The sequence below is a fragment of the Trachypithecus francoisi genome, unplaced genomic scaffold (assembly GCF_009764315.1).
Source record: "Trachypithecus francoisi isolate TF-2019V2 unplaced genomic scaffold, Tfra_2.0 Lachesis_group1, whole genome shotgun sequence".
In the NCBI taxonomy this organism is placed as follows: domain Eukaryota; kingdom Metazoa; phylum Chordata; class Mammalia; order Primates; family Cercopithecidae; genus Trachypithecus; species Trachypithecus francoisi.
In genome coordinates this window covers 110,153,661-110,174,771 of record NW_022681454.1, presented here as the reverse complement: position 1 = coordinate 110,174,771, position 21,111 = coordinate 110,153,661, and the positions used below count along the sequence as shown (strand labels likewise).

The window sequence follows — 21,111 nt, the reverse complement described above, 5'->3', positions numbered from 1 at the left end:
TCACATCATCACCCCTGAAGTGTTCTTGCAAAAAAAAGAGACTTCTTCATTGACTTCTAATGATTTTAGTACTTCAGGTATATGGGCAGAGAAAAAGAGCTAGTGATTTTTTCCTTTCTTTTCTCTCTGACATTGAAAAAAGGTAAAATATTGGGTTTATTTTTTAAAAAGGGAAATTAGGCTCACTCATGAGGCAAGAACTCTCAAATAGAACATCAAACACTTTTATTTTATTTTATTTTTATTTTTGAGACTGAGTCATAAGACTCTATCACCCAGACTGGTGGAATTCAGTGGCACAACCGTGGCTCACTGCAACCTCCGCCTCCTGAGTTTAAGTGATTCTCCTTCCTCAGCCTCCCGAGTAACTGAGACTAAAGGCATGTGCCACCATGCCCAGTTAATTTTTTTGTATTTTTCTTAGAGATAGGGTTTCACCATGTTGGCCAGGCTGATCTTGAATGCCTGACCTCAGGTGATCCGCCCATTTTGGCCTCCCAAAGTGCTTGGATAACAGGTGTGAGCCACCATGCCCGGCATAGAGCAACAAACACTTTTAAAATAAGCATTTGTTTAGCGGACCTAGCTAAAGGAAAAAGTAGCTGCAAGGAACATTTAAGATGGGACCAAATGGACATCTTTGCTAGTAAGTCAAGGTCTCTTAGTTAGACAACACAAAGTTTTAAATTTTATATTACCATTCCTACTGAAGTTCATAGATAAAGAAAAAGTGGCTGCAGGGAATGTTTAGAGCATCATCATGTCTGTCCTGCTTGTGGTTGAAACAGTTACTTAACCTCTCAGCCTGTTTCTTCATCTATAATATAATGCAGATAACAACAATATCTACCTCATAGCATTATACAAGGATTAAATGAAGTAATGCACTAAAGCACACAAAACTAAGAATAAATGTTATCTACAATAAAATTTATTAATATTACATTATCCTTATGCCATGAGTCTCACACTTGTTCTATACATTCAGAAAATAGAACTACAAAAGAGCATAAATCAGAAAGGTTTTAGATGCTAGTTTAATAATCAAGTTGAAGTAAACTTACAAAACAGTGTTTATTTAAATAGGCATTGACAATTTCACATCAGGCTAGTCAATAGTACCTATAATATTTTTTTTTAAGTCTTTGGGCCTAAAAGTGTTTTCTTAATCTTCACATTTATGCTATTATTTTATTTAAAGTACATGTTTTTGTAGACACTCCTCCATCAAACAACTAAATTGTTGGCATCTATTACTTATAGGCTGCTTTTCTCATGGGATGAGCCCTCTATGAGCTTCCTCTTCCCAGAGAAGCACCACATCAACTGTCAAGTGCAGACATAATTCATAAGGACACACAGCCTATGTTGAAAATGCTAAATGTCTCAGTTGTGCGACTGATTTATAATTTTATAACAGCCTAACACCAGATGTGTATTAGGAAAATGTTCATATTCAATGGAAACTATCACTATTACAAAGCAAATTTTCTCCTTAACCTCCTGGAATCTTATATAGCTGAGGGCTAAAACTACTCAGGTACAGCTTTTTTTCTACTTGCATCCTGAGAACACAAACACTCATCATCATCATTACTATCATCATTTTCATTAGATGCATGGAAAAATTATTTTTATGTCGTGAAGGTGGGGTACCAATATACTGTGATTTTCTTCATGGTCTTTTTTTTTTTTTTCCTTAAGAATGTTGCTTAAAATTTTTTATCCTTGTATTGATTCACATGACTTGAAAAATCTTCTTATGAACTGTATCTTCCTGAAGCAGGCTCTAGAATTCTAAGATGGTTAAACTATTACTTAAAAACCATTTCAGCTGCAACAGTGTCTATTGTATAAAGATGTCCAGACTGGTGGACAGGAGCAGAGATAGATCTCCTAGGTACAGAGACCAAGAGAAACCACCTTGGATAAGGGAAAAAATAAGTCTCAGAGTACACCTGGCAAAGTGTCACCTGTCTTACTTTTCTTTCTCAAGTTTCCCAGGCTTAAGGAAACATAGCAAGAAAAAAGCAAACAGGAGAGGTCAGAGGAATGACTGCCTTCCTCCAGGATAATGAACTAAGAAAAAAACCAAAGGCCTTAAGCAGGGCAATAAAATATGTGAAAAGTGGCAGGGAGGATATTTGATGACAGAGAAGATCATTGTATCAAAACAATCTCAGACATTTAGACTGCAGATATCATATCAGGGAAATTTAAAAACTGTGAATACAGATTTTTTTTAATTTTAAAAGTTAAATTAGATGTTGATTAATTTATAAATATAAGTTTGTGAAAATTTTAGCAAATTTTATTACAGCCATGTGTTTATTACTTTGAATTTTCTGTGGCATTTTGCCCTTCTCTTCCTTTTTCCTCTCCTATAATGTATATTCTTCTGTAGTTTTGTTGGTTAAGTTGTTTGACTGTGAAGCCTTGAAGTTTTTGAAGACTAAGATTACTGAAAAGAAAAGGGTTTTGTCTCTATGTGGTACCCACATTTGCAGGGACTCTGGTTATTTAGAATGTGAGTTTGTAACCAGGGCACCATCACTCAACAAAATGTCCCAATTACCATCAAAACAAGCATGAGGAAATAAATAACATGCTTAGTTTTTAAACTTCAATCTCACAGTGACTAAAATCATAGTCTCTATATAGGTAAGAATGCAGGAAGACTCTATGTAGACAAGAGTTCAGGGAGGCCAAAGAATGTCGCCCTAAATGACAGATACGTTTTATCTTTAGAGTTTCCCTTCCATGCCTCTTTAGAATTCTTTGGAGCATGCATTGACTGACACATTGTCAGAGTTCTGGAGCATAGGAGGAGAAGCATTCACCTTCCAGAGACTCCTCCAGACTAGACCATAACACGTCTCTCTCAAGTTTTCCTACAATCCAGTTTTCTCTGTTTTAACAACTACAGCTTAATATCATTGTGGATCAGCCACATTTAATTTATTGTTGTCTATATGACTTAAATAATGTTAACACTGTAATCTCTCCAGGTGTCATTCTCTATATTCTACTTGTGGGGTATCCACCCTTCTGGGATGAAGACCAACACAGACTCTATCAGCAGATCAAGGCTGGAGCTTATGATGTATGTAATAACTATTTATATCACTTTAGATGAAGGTTTGTTTTTTGCTTGTTGACCAAGAGCCAGAGCTTTTCATTTTTCTTTTAACCATAATTTTTACCACTTTCTCTTATTATTTCCCTCTCTCTTAAGGAAAGGGAAAAAGAAATGCAGCATATGTGTTCAGCTTATGTTTCCTTTTAACTCACTATCTCCTAAGATTGAAAGAAAAGCCATGTGAAGTCTCTGAGGAAGAACTTTGTAAAAATGTTTGGATCTTAGTGCATTTTAAAAACATAAAAATTAAAATATTTCTGCTATAAAAATTATTATTGCCTATTTAGTTGAATTATATTCTCAAATATCTATCACATAATTTTACATTATATACCAACAATATTTTGCAGTGATCACATATCAAATAGAACATTATCCCACTATACCAGTTTCTGGGTTTTGTTTTTTGTTTTTGTATTGTTTACCTAATGGGGTACTATGCAAGCTTTCATTTGAAGAATGAGTTTCACAATTGAAAAATTTGAAAATCATAATTCTAATATATTTAATTTTTAATTAGAATATTTGAAAGTAGATATATATATACATTCATAAATTAAGTTCAGAATCTGAAGAGAAAGTCTTTATCTACTTTCTCTTTATGGCTTAACTTTGTGTTTATGATATAATTTGCTCTCCTTTGATATGTATTCTTGTAAATATGATTTACCACTTTCTCTGGTTTCCTCTCATACAGCCCTAGGGAAATCCATGTGCAGGGTCTGGGCATGCTTTCCATGTGTTATTAAATGGAGTAACTATGGAGTAGCAATATTGGGTTCACCTTTTGTGTACAAGTTGAAAGCTCAATGTGAAAGTGAGAGGAGAAAATATAAAATGTCTGTATTGTATTCTATCATGTCTCATGAACTCTTCAATGCATTTCTGATAAAATTTTCTATTTAGATGGATGTGTGTGTCAGTTAGCAAGAATTTAAAATGTATATTCTTTGAATTTCGAAGCATTCCATTATCCCTAGACTAGTAATTGAAACAAATTATTATTTACATGGCAACAGCTAGCACATTCACCATCTTTACAGACTAGAACCAGCCCCTCTCTGGGCAGACGTAGCCCTGAAAAACCACTGCTTGGTATACCGGAGGAGTGCTTTCATGAAAATTAGAAAACTGAGGAAAAGGTTCACCTTTCTTCATGCTGAACCTACCCCTCATTTGCTATCAGAAGACCTGTTAAGAAATAGCCTTGCGTGTTTCTTTAGTAGCTCCTAATAGTTAGCAAGCTTTTACAACTGCCAAAGATAAGCTTCAGGAATTAAAAAATGACAGTTGTTAAGCTGGCAAAAAATTACAGGTATTAGAGTCAATATCATTTTTCTCGTGCTTTATTTTGCCAATGAGTCACAAGTTCCCCATTTTAAAACTACCAAAAATAGACTAATTCCATTGACACAGTGACGATGGCTTTGTTTTTCAAGATTGTCTATACAAATTCATGAATTGGGAAAATAACTTGATATTCTATCATTTTGCAACTAATGCAGTATAAATTTCCCTTAATCATTGAAGGACAGTATTTCTACTAAATGTGCTAGTCATATAAAAGTAAGTTAAGTAATTATCAGTCCAAAAAGTAGCGTAAAGAGAGAAAAAGTAGCTTTCTTATATAGCCTTAATGTAAAAAAGTATTAATAATGGGAAGTTGTAAGATTTGATTACTTTCATATACTTTGGTGAAATTTGTAATTGGGCAGATTAAACTTCTTGAAGGGTTAAAATGAAATCTTGCTGAAGCTCCTATAGTCTCAGATTCATCTCACTACAGCACTCCAAGTAGCCATGATTAATAGGTCAGTTTTGGCACAGGAACTGAAACTGCTTTATTACCTCTGCTATTACTGCTTATAAGTTGTGAAAGTATATAATACCTCATTTTGAACCTTGGCATAATATCACGATGGCATTGGTACATGTAGCAACCTTTTCGCTTTTATTAAGTTTTGCAAATAATTATGAGAAAGATTGTATAAAATTTCATATAGATCAAAGCAGAGATACTTTGAGAAGAATAGAAGATTCTTAAGTTCTTTTTTTCTGAATTTTAATATGTATTTACCATATGTGTATATGTTGGTCCCTTATCAGATAATCTTTAATATATATAGTTGTCTGCATAGAGGGGGAGAATAGATCTAAATGGTTTTATTTATTTAGATACAATTTAACTTATATAAAGAGTAAATTTATGAAGAAATTCACTACTTGAGGAAATGATTCATAAAGTTGACTCTTCCCTGTTTGATTGAGGGTGTCAATTTTTTAAACTTTTTATAAATTTATATTTTTGAAGTTTCCATCACCGGAATGGGACACGGTAACTCCTGAAGCCAAAGACCTCATCAATAAAATGCTTACTATCAACCCTGCCAAACGTATCACAGCCTCGGAGGCACTGAAGCACCCATGGATCTGTGTAAGTAAAACTTCTCAAAAACTTCAAGAGCTAAAATGAAAAATAAGCTGTCCTTTAACATATTGTTTATGGATTTAAAATAACTTTGCAAAACAAAGATGAAATTCAAAATGAATGAATTTTTGACTCAAGGTGTTTAAGAAAATGAATTTTATGATGGTGAAAAAATGCAATTTTCAGTAGCAAAGTCTGAATTGCATAGATTCTTAAATAAATATTGCTTACAGTGACAAAAGGAATGACTATTCTTCATATCAATTATTGACAATACTCATGAACAGGGTTAAGAAAATAACACCAAAATTAAATGTGTCCCAGAAGAAAAGATTTAACAAAGTTCAATTATTTGTCATTAGGCAACTTTAGAAGCCAGTATGAAGTTTGGCAGCTGAGAGTAGAGTTTTAGTGGCATAAAAGAATGGTCATAGTAGTCTGAATATATTTTGGAAATATTAAGAAAAATAGTGTGAAATTTGAGGGGAATCTGAAGACTTCAGTAAATTTCTGAATGTGTCAAATGCTAAGATGATAAATGTGGCACTAAGTAAATGAAAGGCAGCCCAATCGAAATGTGATTGAAGACATTAAAATAAAGATAATTTGAGAAAGTATTAATATTCATTTCTACACTTTCTGGTATTTTTATTTTGTTTTGTTTTGACACAGAGTCTTGCTCTTGTCACCCAGGCATGAGTGCAGTGGCACAGTCTTGGCTCACTGCAACCTCCGCCTCCCAGTTTCAAGCAATTCTCCTGCCTCAGCCTCCCAAGTAGCTGGGATTACAGGTGCCCACCACCATACCCGGCTAATTTTTGTATTTTTAGTAGAGATGGGGTTTCGCCATGTTGGCCAGGCTTGTCTCGAACTCCTGACCTCGTGATCCGCCCGCCTCAGCCTCCCAAAGTGCTGGAATTACAGGTGTGAGCCATGATGCCCAACTCATTTCTATACTTTATATATATATCAGTGTTGCATCTTGGCCACAAGTAGTCTTGGCAAAACTGAAATTTTATTTTTAGGTAACTTTAGCAATTGAATACTTAGAAGTTGATCATGCAGGTACAGCACCATTAATAAAGATTTGATGAAGTCAGGGACATTATTATACTTAGTGTATTTTAAATATTCTCAATTAAGTTACTTTTTTTCCTCTTCTTCTAGCAACGTTCTACTGTTGCTTCCATGATGCACAGACAGGAGACTGTAGACTGCTTGAAGAAATTTAATGCTAGAAGAAAACTAAAGGTAAGAAATTTTACATTTTTGTGGGGAGGTAGATTTGACAGACTAAGAAGTGAAATACCATGGGAGGAAAATGACTTCTAGCAAAGGCTTTCAATTATGTAGACCTCAATACTCTCATTATTCTTTTTTGGGGTCTTGGGAAATGGAATATACACCAGAATGAAAACTATGGTGAAAAGCTAGAATCATCCTGGCAACACATGCTGTGAATCCTTCCTTCAGTGGAAAACAGCTGTGCAATTTGATAATCAGAATCTGGCCAGCATCATGAGAGACAAAGGCCTTTGACTCTCAGGAAACCAAAAAACAAAAACAAACAATCAAAAATCCCCTAACTGAAAGTAGGGCCAGGAAAAGATTTGTTATCAAAGACTCTATATTTGTTAGGTCCAGGATTTTGCATAGGCAACATTGACTTTTGTGTTCTAATTTTTTTCACAGGGTGCCATCTTGACAACTATGCTGGCTACAAGAAATTTCTCAGGTACATGCATTGAGAACTCTGCTTCTTATCCCTTGGTCTTCTTTTTAAGTAGTCTCTGTTTTTTTGTCTCTAGAATTTTTAAACTCTTATAATTAGAAAAACCTGATTGTTCAGGGGTGGCAAATGTGTGGCACAGATTCCTTCTACACCTGTGGCTGCCATTAGCAGTCTACTTGGGTGCTGTCTGCTGCCGAGCCTCCACTACTGCACCCCTCACAAGAGTGCTTCTGGCAGCTCTGGTCACCAGTCAGTGCTGGTGCAGGACTAGCCTCATCTGTCAAATGCTGGGATGCATACGAGTTGTGGAAATAAATACTCCCTCATTTACAATCTTAGCGTTTCAAGCCTAGAATTTATTATTGATATTTCATAAAGTAATAACTATGAATAAGTTATTTTTGGTCTCATTTTCATAGGGAATCCTAGTATGCAAGATTTTTAAAAGAAGACCATTATTGGCCGGGTGTGGTGGCTCATGCCTGTAATCCCAGCACTGGGAGGCCGAGGCAGGTGGATCACAAGGTCAAGAGTTCGAGATCATCCTGGTCAATATGGTGAAACCCTGTCTCTACTAAAAATACAAAAATTAGCTGCGTGTAGTGGTGCATGCCTGTGGTCCCAGCTACTCAGGAGACTGAGGCAGGAGAATTGCTTGAACCTGGAAGGTGGAGGTTGTAGTAAGCAGGGATCGCGCCACTGCAATCCAGCCTGGCAACAGAGCGAGACTCCGTCTCAAAAAATAAAAAAATAAAAAAAATAAAAAAGACCATTATTGAGGAACCCAGTTCTCTTAGACCTAAGTTCATTCAAAAGTATAGTACTTTCTTGGCATACTATAAGAATGATTACAACTCTCCAAGGTATCTAACTCAAGAATTTACAGAGCACCTTGCACTCAGTACCATCAGAGCATAATAAATGTTCCTCAAAATGATTCCATGGTAAAAAAAATAAGTGTGTTAAATAATAGGCTAAAAGAAGTCAAACCATTTCTTTATTGTAAGAGTCACTCTCTAAAGGTGGAGATAAAGTATATGTTACTTCAATAACTTACTTGAGTTTTGCAACCTCCTTCTTTGATAGATTATCTCAAAGGACCAGGTTCACAAAAGTCAAATCTTGTTCAATGCTAAGCAGTCTTATGTAGGGGGAAGGACTGGAGCAGCAATTAAGCTGCACTTGGTAACCTTTGGCCCTTTAAACTTGGAACACTTGTCAGCCAAAAATACTACCAGTTTAGTTTGGATACCATTTACATAACAGTGATCTGCAAATCAAACCATCCAGCTATGTTTTCAATTCTTTGTTTTATTTTCTGCTACATACTTAGCCTGGGTGTTATAGTGTTATCAGGTAATAATCCATCATACCATTATTAAATGCTCTTCAGCCAATTTCTAGTTATTATGTACAACTGTATTAAGTGGTCACCTTTCCCCCCACCTTTGCATTTCGTTACAAATAATGGGAAACCATAAGAGGCCTTCCAAAGGCTGTTAAACAATAACAACAACAGTAGTACAATGAATAATGCTACGAATTGAGGGACCGTGTTGGCCAGTCATATGTATTTTGTCCAACTCGTTTAGTGTAATAATACCTTGTTGCTGCCTTTGTCAAGTTACCTATTTCATAAACAGTTGATTAATATAGTTGACATTTATATGGGTGAGTTCAATGCCATCTCATTAAATATTAATTCATATATATGATATTCAAATAAATTTCACTGTGGCCCAGTAATTAGTGAATCATTAAAAGGTAGAATGATTTATATAGCATAAATTCTTAATGGCAAACTAACCCAAACTTTAAAAAATCTTCAGATTTAAAACTGTACATTTTGTTAAAGTGTTACACTCTTGGGCATAAATTGGGCCTTTATTAACGTATGTACCCATATACAGAAGCTTTTTGTTTACCTCACAGTTTCCTTTTCATCATCATGTAAACTAAAACCTCATGACTAATATGTGAATTTTATATTGTTTCTGAATGTCTTAGCATGAAAAAGTACTTTTTTTTATCCATCACTTCAAAATCAACTGAATAACATTAGACCCAGTTACAACATCTTGTACTTAATACTGCGTTTTAGTTTTGAGTATTTTATTCATCCTATTTCATTGCCAAACATGCTCTTTAAAGTAATTTGTCCATAAGTATATGGTTATAAAGTTGTTTTAATTTTTTCTTTTCTCCCTTTATGTGGAATGTATTTCTTGTGAGGTAAGGTGAATAGTAACCAAAAGGGACATTTCTGCATCTCCCAGGCAAAATCCCTGCTTACTCTGAATCATCGTCTTCTCTTTGCTTGCTATTGCAATTTCAATTATTCTGAGTTTGCTTTCTAACCTATTAACTGCCACAGGATTGATTAAATATTGCTTTTTAGCTCCAGGCAAACAATATAATAGCTTAAGGCAACTCTTTCTTACAATCTCAAGTAATAATAAATTAATAGCTTTGTTGCTAAAGATTAATGAAATTAACATTTTTGTATCTTTTAAGTAAATTTAAAAATATACCAATATGATACTGAAATAATGCCCCAAATCAATGAATGTCAGGAAATTACATGTTCATGCAGTTCTGTTCTAGCTAGGTATTTCCACTTTCGAAGTCAAGCTCTATTGTGATATACTTAAATAAGTATATGTAATTAATATTAAATGAAAGCATAAGTGTGTATCGTGTCCTGCATATTTGTGAATGTTCTACACTTGGTGTACTAATTGTCATTGACAGTTATATTATCTGTTCACTGTGTATATACACGTACCTTAGTAGATTTTTTTGAAAGGATGACATCACCTTTTAATATACTCAAGAAGTTTAGTAACAGAAGGAATGTTAAAAGCTCCCTGCCAAGAAAAATGAAGTTGCATATAAGACCATATGCTTTACGATTTCTCTGATTTAGTTGAAGATTTTATTCTGTTTTTATGTTGTCTCAAGTTTTATGATTTTTACGTTTTCATTGTAAAGGCTTTTGTTTATGAAGCCTTTGTATTCTGATTTTAATGTATAAAAGAATACATAGTGCCATTTTTTTAAAGCTCATATGCTAAACATTTTAAAAATTTGCTCTAGGCCAATAATATGCCATTTTATTTAAATAGTAATATTTTTTGTAAAACCAAATTGTCTGACTTCAAGAATATAATGAAGATGTTATTTAGCCAGAGCAAATTTTACAAATGAGTTTTCAACCTCTAGAAAGAGGGGCTTTAATGGCAGAACTGACATGGTCACCATATGTGGTGTGAATGAACATGTAATACTATCTGTCAGCTGGTGTCCAAAGACTGAATTCAACTTTCTGGATTACAAAAGGATAGTCCAGTTAAAGTTCCAGTATCCTTTTCTCAACCAACAGTGAAATAAAGTCCAACAAACACAACTGTCAAAGTATTCAATTATATGCAATGAACTACTCTTTAGTTCTAAATTTGCTGTGGCAAACCAAGAAAAGTGATACTGTATTTCAGTGTCCTTTAAGCTCGCGCTCATCAGTGTGACTTTGATAACTTGCCATATGTTGGCCATAACTCAGCAAAGGTGGTAGAAGGAGACGGTAACCTGACTGCTTTGTTGCCTGGCTGTGGGTTTCTATGAATAACTCACTAAACTGATTTTACTCTCATTTTACAGCAGCCAAGAGTTTGTTGAAGAAACCAGATGGAGTAAAGGTAAGTTAAACAGATGCCCCTAATCCATTTCTGATTTTCAGAAGCTGGATAATCTTTAAATGTTAAATATAATTCCTAAGTCTTTGCAAGTTCTATTTTTTATTGTTTCTGATAAAGGTTGTCGGTTGAAATATGAAATGATTTCATATACAAAGATGACTAACATTTATACCGAGAAAAACTGTATTTCTTTTATTGGATTATATATGAAATAGTCATGAAAAAATAATATTGTTATGCAATATAGAGTTCCTATAGAAATTAAATGTCTTAATCTTCTCTGATTTACTACAGTTCCAAACTACCATGGTGACCTAAAAGTCTGTAAAAACCAAATGCTTTTCCAAATAATTATGCTGCGTACGTGAAAGCCACTTAAGTATATAGCCTGAAAAATACTCACATTTGGGTATGGAAAATAGAATGTCAAATGTCTAAATTAATCTGCTTGGGCAGTTTTTATAAAGGTCTTAATTATTCCTGTGTTTCTATCATAAGGTGTTGAGATATATTCAAGATGAATGATCTGAACAAATATTAGAAAAATTTTGCAAGAAAAGTAACAGCAGGATATTTTTACTTTCTGGCTTTCTAAATGAAATAATACAGTTTCTTTCCTCCTGATTGTATTTTGTTTCAAGGGGATTTACTCTTGTTGGAATGTAATCTTATATGTGCATAATGATGTTTGTTATCTTTTCAGAGTACCACTTAAATGTTTTATTTCTTTAATCCTTTTCTTTCTCTTCCAAGGACAGATGCATACATTCTTCATCAACACTTCAGCGTTCTTGGGAATTAATTAATTTTCTAACATTTGAATTTGACCCAAAGTCAGGTGGTCAGTTCATATTGAAAACATAACATAGAAAATCATTTGTCACTTTAAATGTTCGTGCTCAGTCATTTCTTTGCCACCTGTCTGTGTGCAACTTGGAAATTTTCAGAGCACTAATAACTATGCGTTTGTGATTTCCTTTAGGATGCCATTTCCATTTACCAATTGCTTTCCTCAGCCTGCAATTTTGTCTTCATTCTGATTAGTTTATTCCATTTAGATTTTAAGAATGATAGTTGATGACTGCCTTTTTCCCAATGTTACAATAGTAGAAATGTGGTATCTTACATTTTCCAAATATTTTCTTCTCCTGGGCTTTCCTGTACCATTCAGTGATGGAGAGCTCACAGTTCCTATTGAGATATTTATTTTCATTACTATCCTTATGTAGAAAACATTTCCAGAACTTTTTTCTTCCATTCAACTTATAGCTCCTCTTTAAAAACAAAATTATTCTATACTCCATGCTTTGATACTCTAAATTCAACCGGTCATATTTTTTTTCTTTTCCTTTCTCTTTGACTGGTCAATTCAGAAAAGGAAGTCCAGTTCGAGTGTTCAGATGATGGTGAGGATCTCTATCTGCCAGATTTCTCCTCCTGTGAAATTCACACTTAGCAATAAAAGTCTTATTTACCTAAGATAGTGTAAGTGGAGAGGGTGTAGGACCATTACAGGTCAGTGTTAATCAACTATCAAAACACCTCTTACATATTATATTGTTTTTCTCTGAAATTGAATTTGTTAAACATGTAAATAGTTATATTAACAGGTTTGCTCTTTTACAAAAACAAAGACCAGTTTTCTCTTTGAAAATAAAAAGACCATGACAGAATGAATGTCTGTATAGTGATAAGTAAAAACAAACAAACAAAAAAACCTTGTGATTATTTTTTAAATGTTCTTCATGGTTGCTAAAATAGGAGTGATTAATACGACACCATAAAACATTCACCATGGAGTTTATAAAGGTGTGAAAGTGATCTTACGATGTACCAATCCTAGTTAAGTACCTTTACAAGAACTGTTTATTAACCTCAAAACAATAAATTTAACACCTGAGAAACAGGAATATCTTGCCCATGCCTCATAAGAGTAATTCAGTGCATCATACAATTATCTGATTTGATTATTTGATTCATAATTTTTTAAAAAAGAAAAACACCCTGCTTCTATTAACATAAAATAATTATGTCACACAAAAGTGCCGGAGTTCTTGTATGTTATGTTTAAAAGACATCTATGGGCCAGAAGTGGTGTCTCACACCTGTAATCCCAGCACTTTGAGAGGTTGAGGCAGGTGGATTGCCTGAAGTCAGGAGTTCAAGACCAGCCTGGCCAACATGGTAAAACTCCATCTCTACTGAAAAAAAAAAAAAAAAAAAAAAAACAGAAATTAGCCAGGTGCGATGGCCATACCTGTAATCCCAACTACTTGGGAGACTGAGGCAGGAGAATCTCTTGAACCCAGAAGGCAGAGGTTTTAGTGAGCCGAGATTGCACCATTGCACTCCAGCCTGGGCAACAAGAGCAAAACTCCATCTCAAAAAAAAAAAAAAAAGACATTTGTGGTCGAACCCATGCTTTATATTTGACTCTTTGAAAAGAATGTCTTCTTGCCTTTTACTTAGAAATTCTCCTATTAGTTTTCAATAAATTAATCTTATGAATACCTCCAAAATATTTTTTATAGAAAAAAATCATTTAATCTTTACATTAACAAAAAAGCTTTAACTGCACATTAAACATGATCAAAAGTGTGGTTGAGGCACATATTCATTTAACTCATGTTTCCCATACCTAACAATAAAGAATGGCTCACCCAGACAGAATGGCCTTCATCTGGAAGAGATGATGGTGTGTGTATGCTGTGTATCTATATGTAAATGTGTGTAGATGTGTGTGTATGGGAGGGGGAACGTGCACTTGTATAGATAAGTTTGTATGCATAGGTGTGCAAGTGGGACATTTTCACTAAAATAAAGCAGTTCTTGGCAACCATATCCTAGAAAAAAATCAAGTATCATATCTCAAAAGAGACATAAAGTATCTCAGAATATTTCTTTCATTTGCATTCACTGATATAAACTAAATATAGCATATTAAATACATATGGTGCTTTAACCATAAGTGCCCCTGTTCATTTGACAGGAAGCCAACTATGTTTTGCCCAGCACGTTTCCCGAATAGGAATTTATTTGTGTGTGCATCCCTCCTCTTTTCTCACGTACCCTGTACTAACATAAATACTGAATTTTGATCCCTCTTTAATAGACTTTTTACCTCTTATCTCTTTGGCTCTTGCACAATATCATGTTAAATTCTGTGCACTTTGATTTAAAGGGAAAAAAGGTTTTAACTATCTGCAAAATATAGATTGATGACAACATTTATAGAATTTTCCAGTAAAGGAAAGTTTAGAAGTTTTCTATCCTTTCCTGCAGGTCAAGCAGCACAGTGTCACAGCTTATTGTAAAATAACGATACTAGTAATCACACAAATGGAAATGAAAATGAAGGAAAAATATTACGTATTTAAATTAATTTATGATACTTTCTATCTTCCTCTCAATACTAGTTTTGACAGGATACATAGTTATCAGGTATAGACTTCCCAGAAAACCCAAACAATTAAACTGGTGTCACCACTCGTAAATGCTCATTTGATACTCACTTATTTTATATAGTATATGTTTCTCTTTACATCCTTTTATATATTTATATCAAAATAGTGGAGGTGTATTCCTTTAGAAAATAATAAATAAAATACCTAGATACTATAGTGTAAGAAAATGAATGTTACCTTACATTTTTGTTTGAGAACCATAATATAAGTTGTCACGCATGAGTTTAAAAGAATGTTGATTATTACTTTTTAGTCTTTGATTCTTGGTGCCCCGACTCGGTTGTAGTTTCTGGTTGCCACTGTCTACAAAGAGTCTTCTCTGTGAACCGTTAGAGTACTTATTGATCCTCTGAGTTGCTTTTACCACACAGCTTCCACAGTGGTAATGATATATTCTTTAAAGTCAAATCCAGTTATGTTAAAGCAAGGGAATGATATTACCAAATATATTCTGCAGTGATAGCAGTAGCATTGTGACAGAAAATGTAGTATTTTCCTCTTACACAACTGTAAAAATTAAAATCCTTTTACATTCAACATAAAAAGTTTGATTTCCCCACTAATAATTGAAGATGTAATTTTTAAAGCATATCTACACTTATCATTTTTAAAAGCTATTGTTACACCAGCATTTTATCAAAGACCTAAATTTTCATTGGATAATTTAATTGCTCCTAAGCAAAGTAATGACGGATCCCCAGAGAAAGATCGTCTATGTGTGACTTCAGGCTCAAGAATAAAATGGGGGAAGAAAGAAATGTATTTATAACAGTGAACAATTGGAAGCTTGGAAACAGAATCCACTTGAAGAGTATGAGAATGGTTATATTCATTTCATACTCTGAAACCTGATTGGAGCTCCATTGAAGCAGTTCTTTGTTTGCTAAGGTGGCATAGCAACAGCAGATACGTCTGTTTTCTCATTGCACCGTCACGGACATGGTCCAGCCTGTGTGTGACCATCGGAGACTAGCGATCATCATTCCTGTCAGTCGTCACCATGTCTCTCACGTTCATCTTCAGTGGCTCTTTATCTTCATGTCTACATCTCCATGTAGACATGCTGCGTCTAGAGATATTGGCTACCAAGGGGTTTAAGGCATCTCTGTTTCTATTTTCTGCATACCCACAGATAAACAACAAAGCCAACGTGGTAACCAGCCCCAAAGAAAATATTCCTACCCCGGCGCTGGTATACCTGGACTCTTTTGTAACCCTTCTTAAGTTCTTTACCTTTTCTTTCTTTCTTTTTTTTTTTTTTTTTTTTTTGTGGTATGGTTTCTCTCATTTGCTTTCACTATATAGATACCATATGTATAAATATTTTATTTCATTGGATGTTGGGGTTTTTTTGTTTGTTTGGTTTTTTTTGCTTTTTACGATATGACAAAGTTCATTTTTTTTTTCATTTTTTTGGTTAAGTTAGTTGTCAAGCAGTGTGTTCTAACATGAGATTATCTCATTTCATTGTTGAACATTGTACTGATAGCTGTGGTCTCTGTAGTTGGAATTATTGCATGCTGCATTCAAAATAGAGCGCTTTGGTTGCTCTTAGCTCTTCTGATGATGATAGTTCTAGATTATGCAAACAATGGTTTCTTCTTTTCATGATGCAAATGCTGACATCAAGGAGAGCTAATGGGATTGTTGCTAGACAACATAAAAGTAGACCTTATTCAGAGTTCTTGTTTCCCTCTTATTAAAACACAACAGGGCTTTGTAAGACTTCACTTTCTGAGATAAAGAGGCACTGGATAATTTAGAGCTTTTTGTTTATTGTGTTTGAAATTAAATTGTCACTGTTTCACTTTAATCCAAAAAATGAAATTGCAAATAATAGAGCTTTGAATTATCAGTGGAAACCAGTTATGTCTATCTCAATCAAATCCACACAATTAACAACTAAATTAGTCTAACACTTTGAGATGGTATTATGTTAAAATTCAGAATTTGAATACCATCATTCAGTGCTCTCTGAGTTCCATAACGTTTTCCCTAAACTATTTCATATTTTGATTTATGATTTTCAGAAATTTTTTCAATTATTCGCTGTTCTCATGCTGTTATTTTAAATAAATTTTAAAATGTTAGGGAATCATTTCACTTGCGTTAACTATGAGGCTCCATTTAAAAACATTTAATAGAAGGACACATCAAGATAGCAGGTTATCTACTAGTAACAAACAATGTTGATCACAGCTGTAGCCAAGGGAAAGGGAGAATGGAAGCAGTGGATATGTTCTCTCTCAATATTGCAGCAGTGTAAACTATAATGGTGGGAGAGTGCCCATGGTTGAGAACTCCCAGAGGGTTACAGTACCTCCCCGATATCACATAAAGAAGGTGCCAGGCATGTAACTGGTGTATGCATATTGCATCTTTTTTTTAAAATCAGTTATTTGAGTGTTATTCTCTACTTGGTAATATTTCTTTGCTTTCTGACAGAAAACAATAGAAAAACCAATAATTTCTTCATAAAAAAGCATGACTTTACAACCAAATATAGTCCATAAAGTGGAAGGTTTTTTTTTAGATATGAATTAACACAGGATTTAATAGCAATATGCCTCAAATTATAGTGATTACATGATTAGTTCTAGAACCCTTTAGGTAAACTTTTAAAATATTCCTTAAAATTTTTTATGGACTTTTGAAATGGATTCTTTAGTATAGTCTTCTTTTTAAGTGTTGTCCAATGGTTCTAGATTTTACAAGGGTATTCAGTTGTGTGTTAATTATATTAATGATACCATAATCAAGTTTCAAACTAATACAGCTGAAAAATATCTTCTCCGAGAATTTGAAATCATCTCGAAGTTTTACCTCCAGTGTCCTTGGCAGTTCTCTATGAGACAGACATTCACAGGCCACTCATTAAAGAGGAAAGGAAAGCATAGGATTAGGTGAAACAGTGAGTGCCTCTTCAAGTGTCTAAATATCAAAGCCTTGTTTGAATGCTGATCAAGAATAAGGTCTTTTGCATGCTGCTTCTGGGTAGGGAGGTTCCTATCTCATGGGCTCACCAGGGAGATCTTTCATCAGAGATTTTGTCAGCTGCAACTCTGACAGCAGTTAACATCGCTTTAGCTCTTGTCACTATTTCATTTTGTCAGCTGGCTCACTCTGCTCTGTCCCTCACACTAGAAATAATGTACTTACCAATGCGAACTGTTTCTTTCTCTATTTTGTTCTCACTCAGGAGCCCCAAACTACTGTAATCCACAACCCTGATGGAAACAAGGTATTCAGAAAGAATCAACATCATCTTGCTTTAACAAGACTATACATCTCATCAGATAGTCAAAAAAATTAATTCATTATCTAAAAATAGGAAAGAAAATTCTAACCATTTTCTACCACACTTCCTTTTGGGCCTAATTTGTCTATAACTGTGGACATACTTCTTGCAAATAAAAATGAATGATATCTTGAAAGAGAAACTAACGTTCCCGACTCAAAGTCAGGCTAAACGTGAATGAAGTCTTTATGTCAAGATGACTGTGTGTCTTAAGCAATTCCATCTGGTCACTTTTTTTTCCCAAGACTTTGTGCTTTGTACTGTAGATACATTGTGCATGGTATTTTAGAATTTCTGGCAATATCATTCCATTGTCTTCAAAAATATCAACTTGACTTCATAGGTTTTTTTTTTAACTTTAGTGTTACTTTTGCGGTTTATTCTATTCTGTTGTCAGAGTGGGATTGTTTTTGTTTTTATTGTTTGTTTCTTAATTCCCTGTTGGTGATGATGATGTTGTTGTTGTTGTTGTTGTTGTTATTGTTGTTGTTATTTGGCATGAATTTGAGGAGAATCAGGGAGTTTCACTTTTTGTAAAATATGTCTGTTGTTGAGTAATATATATTCCAGTAACAGGGATTTAACTAGCCTGAAAGAAGACTAATTTTTTCCTATACATTATAAATTATTTGTATAGCATGTTAACTAAATAACAGCACTAGCATACATGCCTATAGGCTGAAAGACCTTTTCTGAATTTATTCCATGTGTCCAATTTATTACTTTTCATACATTATTGTATCTCTAAGGGAAGAAAAAAATACTAAACTTTTCTCAAATACTAGATATAGTCATACATCTTCTCCATACTCTTATCAATGATGTTTAAGACTTAGAAAGCACATTTTATCTTAAGACTTAGAAAACACATTTCCTCTCTGGTTTAACATGTAGTTGATCAATATTAAAACCATTAAAGTAAAAAACATGAAGTGTTATGTTCTTTAATATGAGATTTATTTTATAGTCATGACACTGCAAATGGTCTAGGTCCCAAAAAGCCTTGAGGTAGTCGGGACCATCACATATGAGAACAATTTTTTTAATAGCATTAGCCAATGAAACGCCGAGCATAACAGCTGGAATGGACACTTCAGTAGTTCTAGCTATATCATTTGTAAGAGTTACTGCATGATATTTCTTGCTTACATGAATTAGTTTAATTTTACAGTGCATGGGTTTACCTTCATTTACAGCTTAAATTTGAATACTAGGTCACATTAAGAAATGCATGAAGATTCCTTTCTTTGGTTTTGTGTGTATGGAGACTCTGGGTACACCTTTAATTAGTTTTTCCCTTGGTTTAAATATTATATATGATATTTATATAAATTGATCACTTTTTGGAATACTGAATCTCTAAAATGACACTGGCTGGTTTTTACATTATTTTCCAGAATCTGTTTTCCATTACTGAGCTATTGATTGGAAGTTTGTTTCCAGTTATTTTTGGCTCTAGCGTTAAAATCATTCCAAGTAGAAAACTATGTCTTTCTTATGAATATTGCAAAATGTATTTGCTAGAAAATATTTTATTCATATATTATTAATGAACACATTTATCATACCATTTTAAGAAATATATCTTAATTCTGGCAGTTACAGTGTACTTTTAAGTGTGCTTAACCATCTTCCACTTAATTTGTAGTTTTACAAAGAAAGAACTTTGTCTTTTTATTATGGAAGTAGGTTTCTTATCAATAACAGCCAGTTTCTAATTTTGAAAAGAATGAAAAAAGTCTAATTGTCCTTGAAAGTAAATTATTCATTATAATTCCATTGTGCTGAGGACAAACATGAAAATTCTTCTGAAAAGTACTTTCAGCATATCTCAACTTAACCCCCTTAGCTTCTTCATCAAATGATGCAGTGAAATGCTTTCTCTCCTTATAAAGGAGTAAAGCATACAGGCCTTAACATAGTGCCTGACACAAAGAAGGTACTCTTATTGATTAATTAATTGAGAATAAAATTTTTTGCTATTTTAAGTTTCAAATTCATTCGGCTAACATATTCAGTTGCTTGTAAACACACAGAAAAAGCAAACCTTGTAGGGCACTGTAACACAAAACACATCCTTACACAGTTTTTAAAGTAAACTGCATACTTCCGCTGCTCCTACAAATCACCTGGATTTATACAGCTTCGGAGATTAGGCAACCAGAGTACTCCCTGTTTGAAATGTTTGCAGCATCAGATATTTTATTTCTGTTAAAAACCACTTAATGTGTTTGTCCATTTGCATGTCAGCATATGCACATAGCCTGCTGAAGAATTTTGCATGATATGTATGTCACTAGCAACTTTTAAAGACGAAATCAAGCTATTCATTGGGTGCAACCTAAAAATGTGTTTTCTTCTCATCAGGAGTCAACTGAGAGTTCAAATACAACAATTGAGGATGAAGATGTGAAAGGTATGATTTAACCAGAAATGGAAAATCCTAACTCAGAGCTTCATATATATATATATACATGAAAAAAAAAGTGCTTCAAATAACTAATAAGTTTAGGAAGTAGGCCTATCCTAAAACACAAAAATATTTTATTTATGAGTAAAAAAATATTGTTATAAGTATATAATTATTTCAACAATATGTTACTTTTGTCATTTTTCCCACATATTCTTTTGTATATTTTGAACTGTAGACATGTAGCATATTCTAGCACATTGCAGTAATGACAACTAATAATGAGTTATTAGTTATAGGAACATAACAAATTATAAATTTGTCAGTCAAAAAGTAATATAAAATGTATTCACATTGGGTACATTCATAAAACTTATCTGGAAAACAATTTATATTCAAGGATACAGTATAAAAATAACTTTTTAACTTTTAGTCATCTCAAATAAGTATCAGTAGAATTTTCTATTTGGCCGCCTTTTTATCCTAGTTTTTTGTGTACATTCCAAAGATATTCTTGACCTCCATTCACTTTGGTTGCCAAGGTTCTTTTAGCTACGTGTATGAGTCATTGATAGTGTTTCTACAGATATCTTCTCAGTGCTCCTGCACACATATACTGAACACACATTTACAGTTAGGTCACTTCCTTTGGCCACATCACTATTTTAGAAGTATTACTTTTGTATTAATTGCATTTGCAGTTTTATGTTGTTTTTGTAATTCATTGTATATAACTACAATCTCTGTAGACCAGTTATCTAGAAGACATTCTGACAAACAGCAGTAACAGTAGGATATTTGAAACAGAAATATTAAAGGAAAAGAAATATAAATTGGGAGCAATGATTCATAAATTAATTAAACTTCATCTGAAAAGATTACTTACCTAATAGTATCACCATAAGCTTTAATTCTAAAGGTAGCATTAATACGATAAAGTCTTGA

The 21,111-nt window shown here is 33.6% G+C and overlaps 1 protein-coding gene across 33 annotated transcripts in view; it reads left to right on the top strand.

Moving 5' to 3' along the window:
• Window positions 1-21,111, top strand: part of CAMK2D (calcium/calmodulin dependent protein kinase II delta) — a 322,125-nt gene that overhangs the window by 257,328 nt on the left and 43,686 nt on the right. For 6 of the 33 annotated variants that reach the window (XM_033215076.1, XM_033215065.1, XM_033215077.1 and 3 more), the window contains exons 9-16: window positions 3,009-3,103; window positions 5,451-5,573; window positions 6,735-6,818; window positions 7,260-7,302; window positions 10,957-10,994; window positions 15,591-15,650; window positions 17,658-17,699; window positions 20,124-20,172. In XM_033215076.1, coding sequence (XP_033070967.1) covers window positions 3,009-3,103; window positions 5,451-5,573; window positions 6,735-6,818; window positions 7,260-7,302; window positions 10,957-10,994; window positions 15,591-15,650; window positions 17,658-17,699; window positions 20,124-20,172 — 534 coding nt within the window. Of the gene's footprint in view, window positions 1-3,008; window positions 3,104-5,450; window positions 5,574-6,734; window positions 6,819-7,259; window positions 7,303-10,956; window positions 10,995-12,367; window positions 12,401-15,590; window positions 15,651-17,657; window positions 17,700-20,123; window positions 20,173-21,111 lie in introns of all 33 variants that reach the window. The other 27 variants (XM_033215072.1, XM_033215087.1, XM_033215089.1 and 24 more) reach the window with 7 other exon arrangements.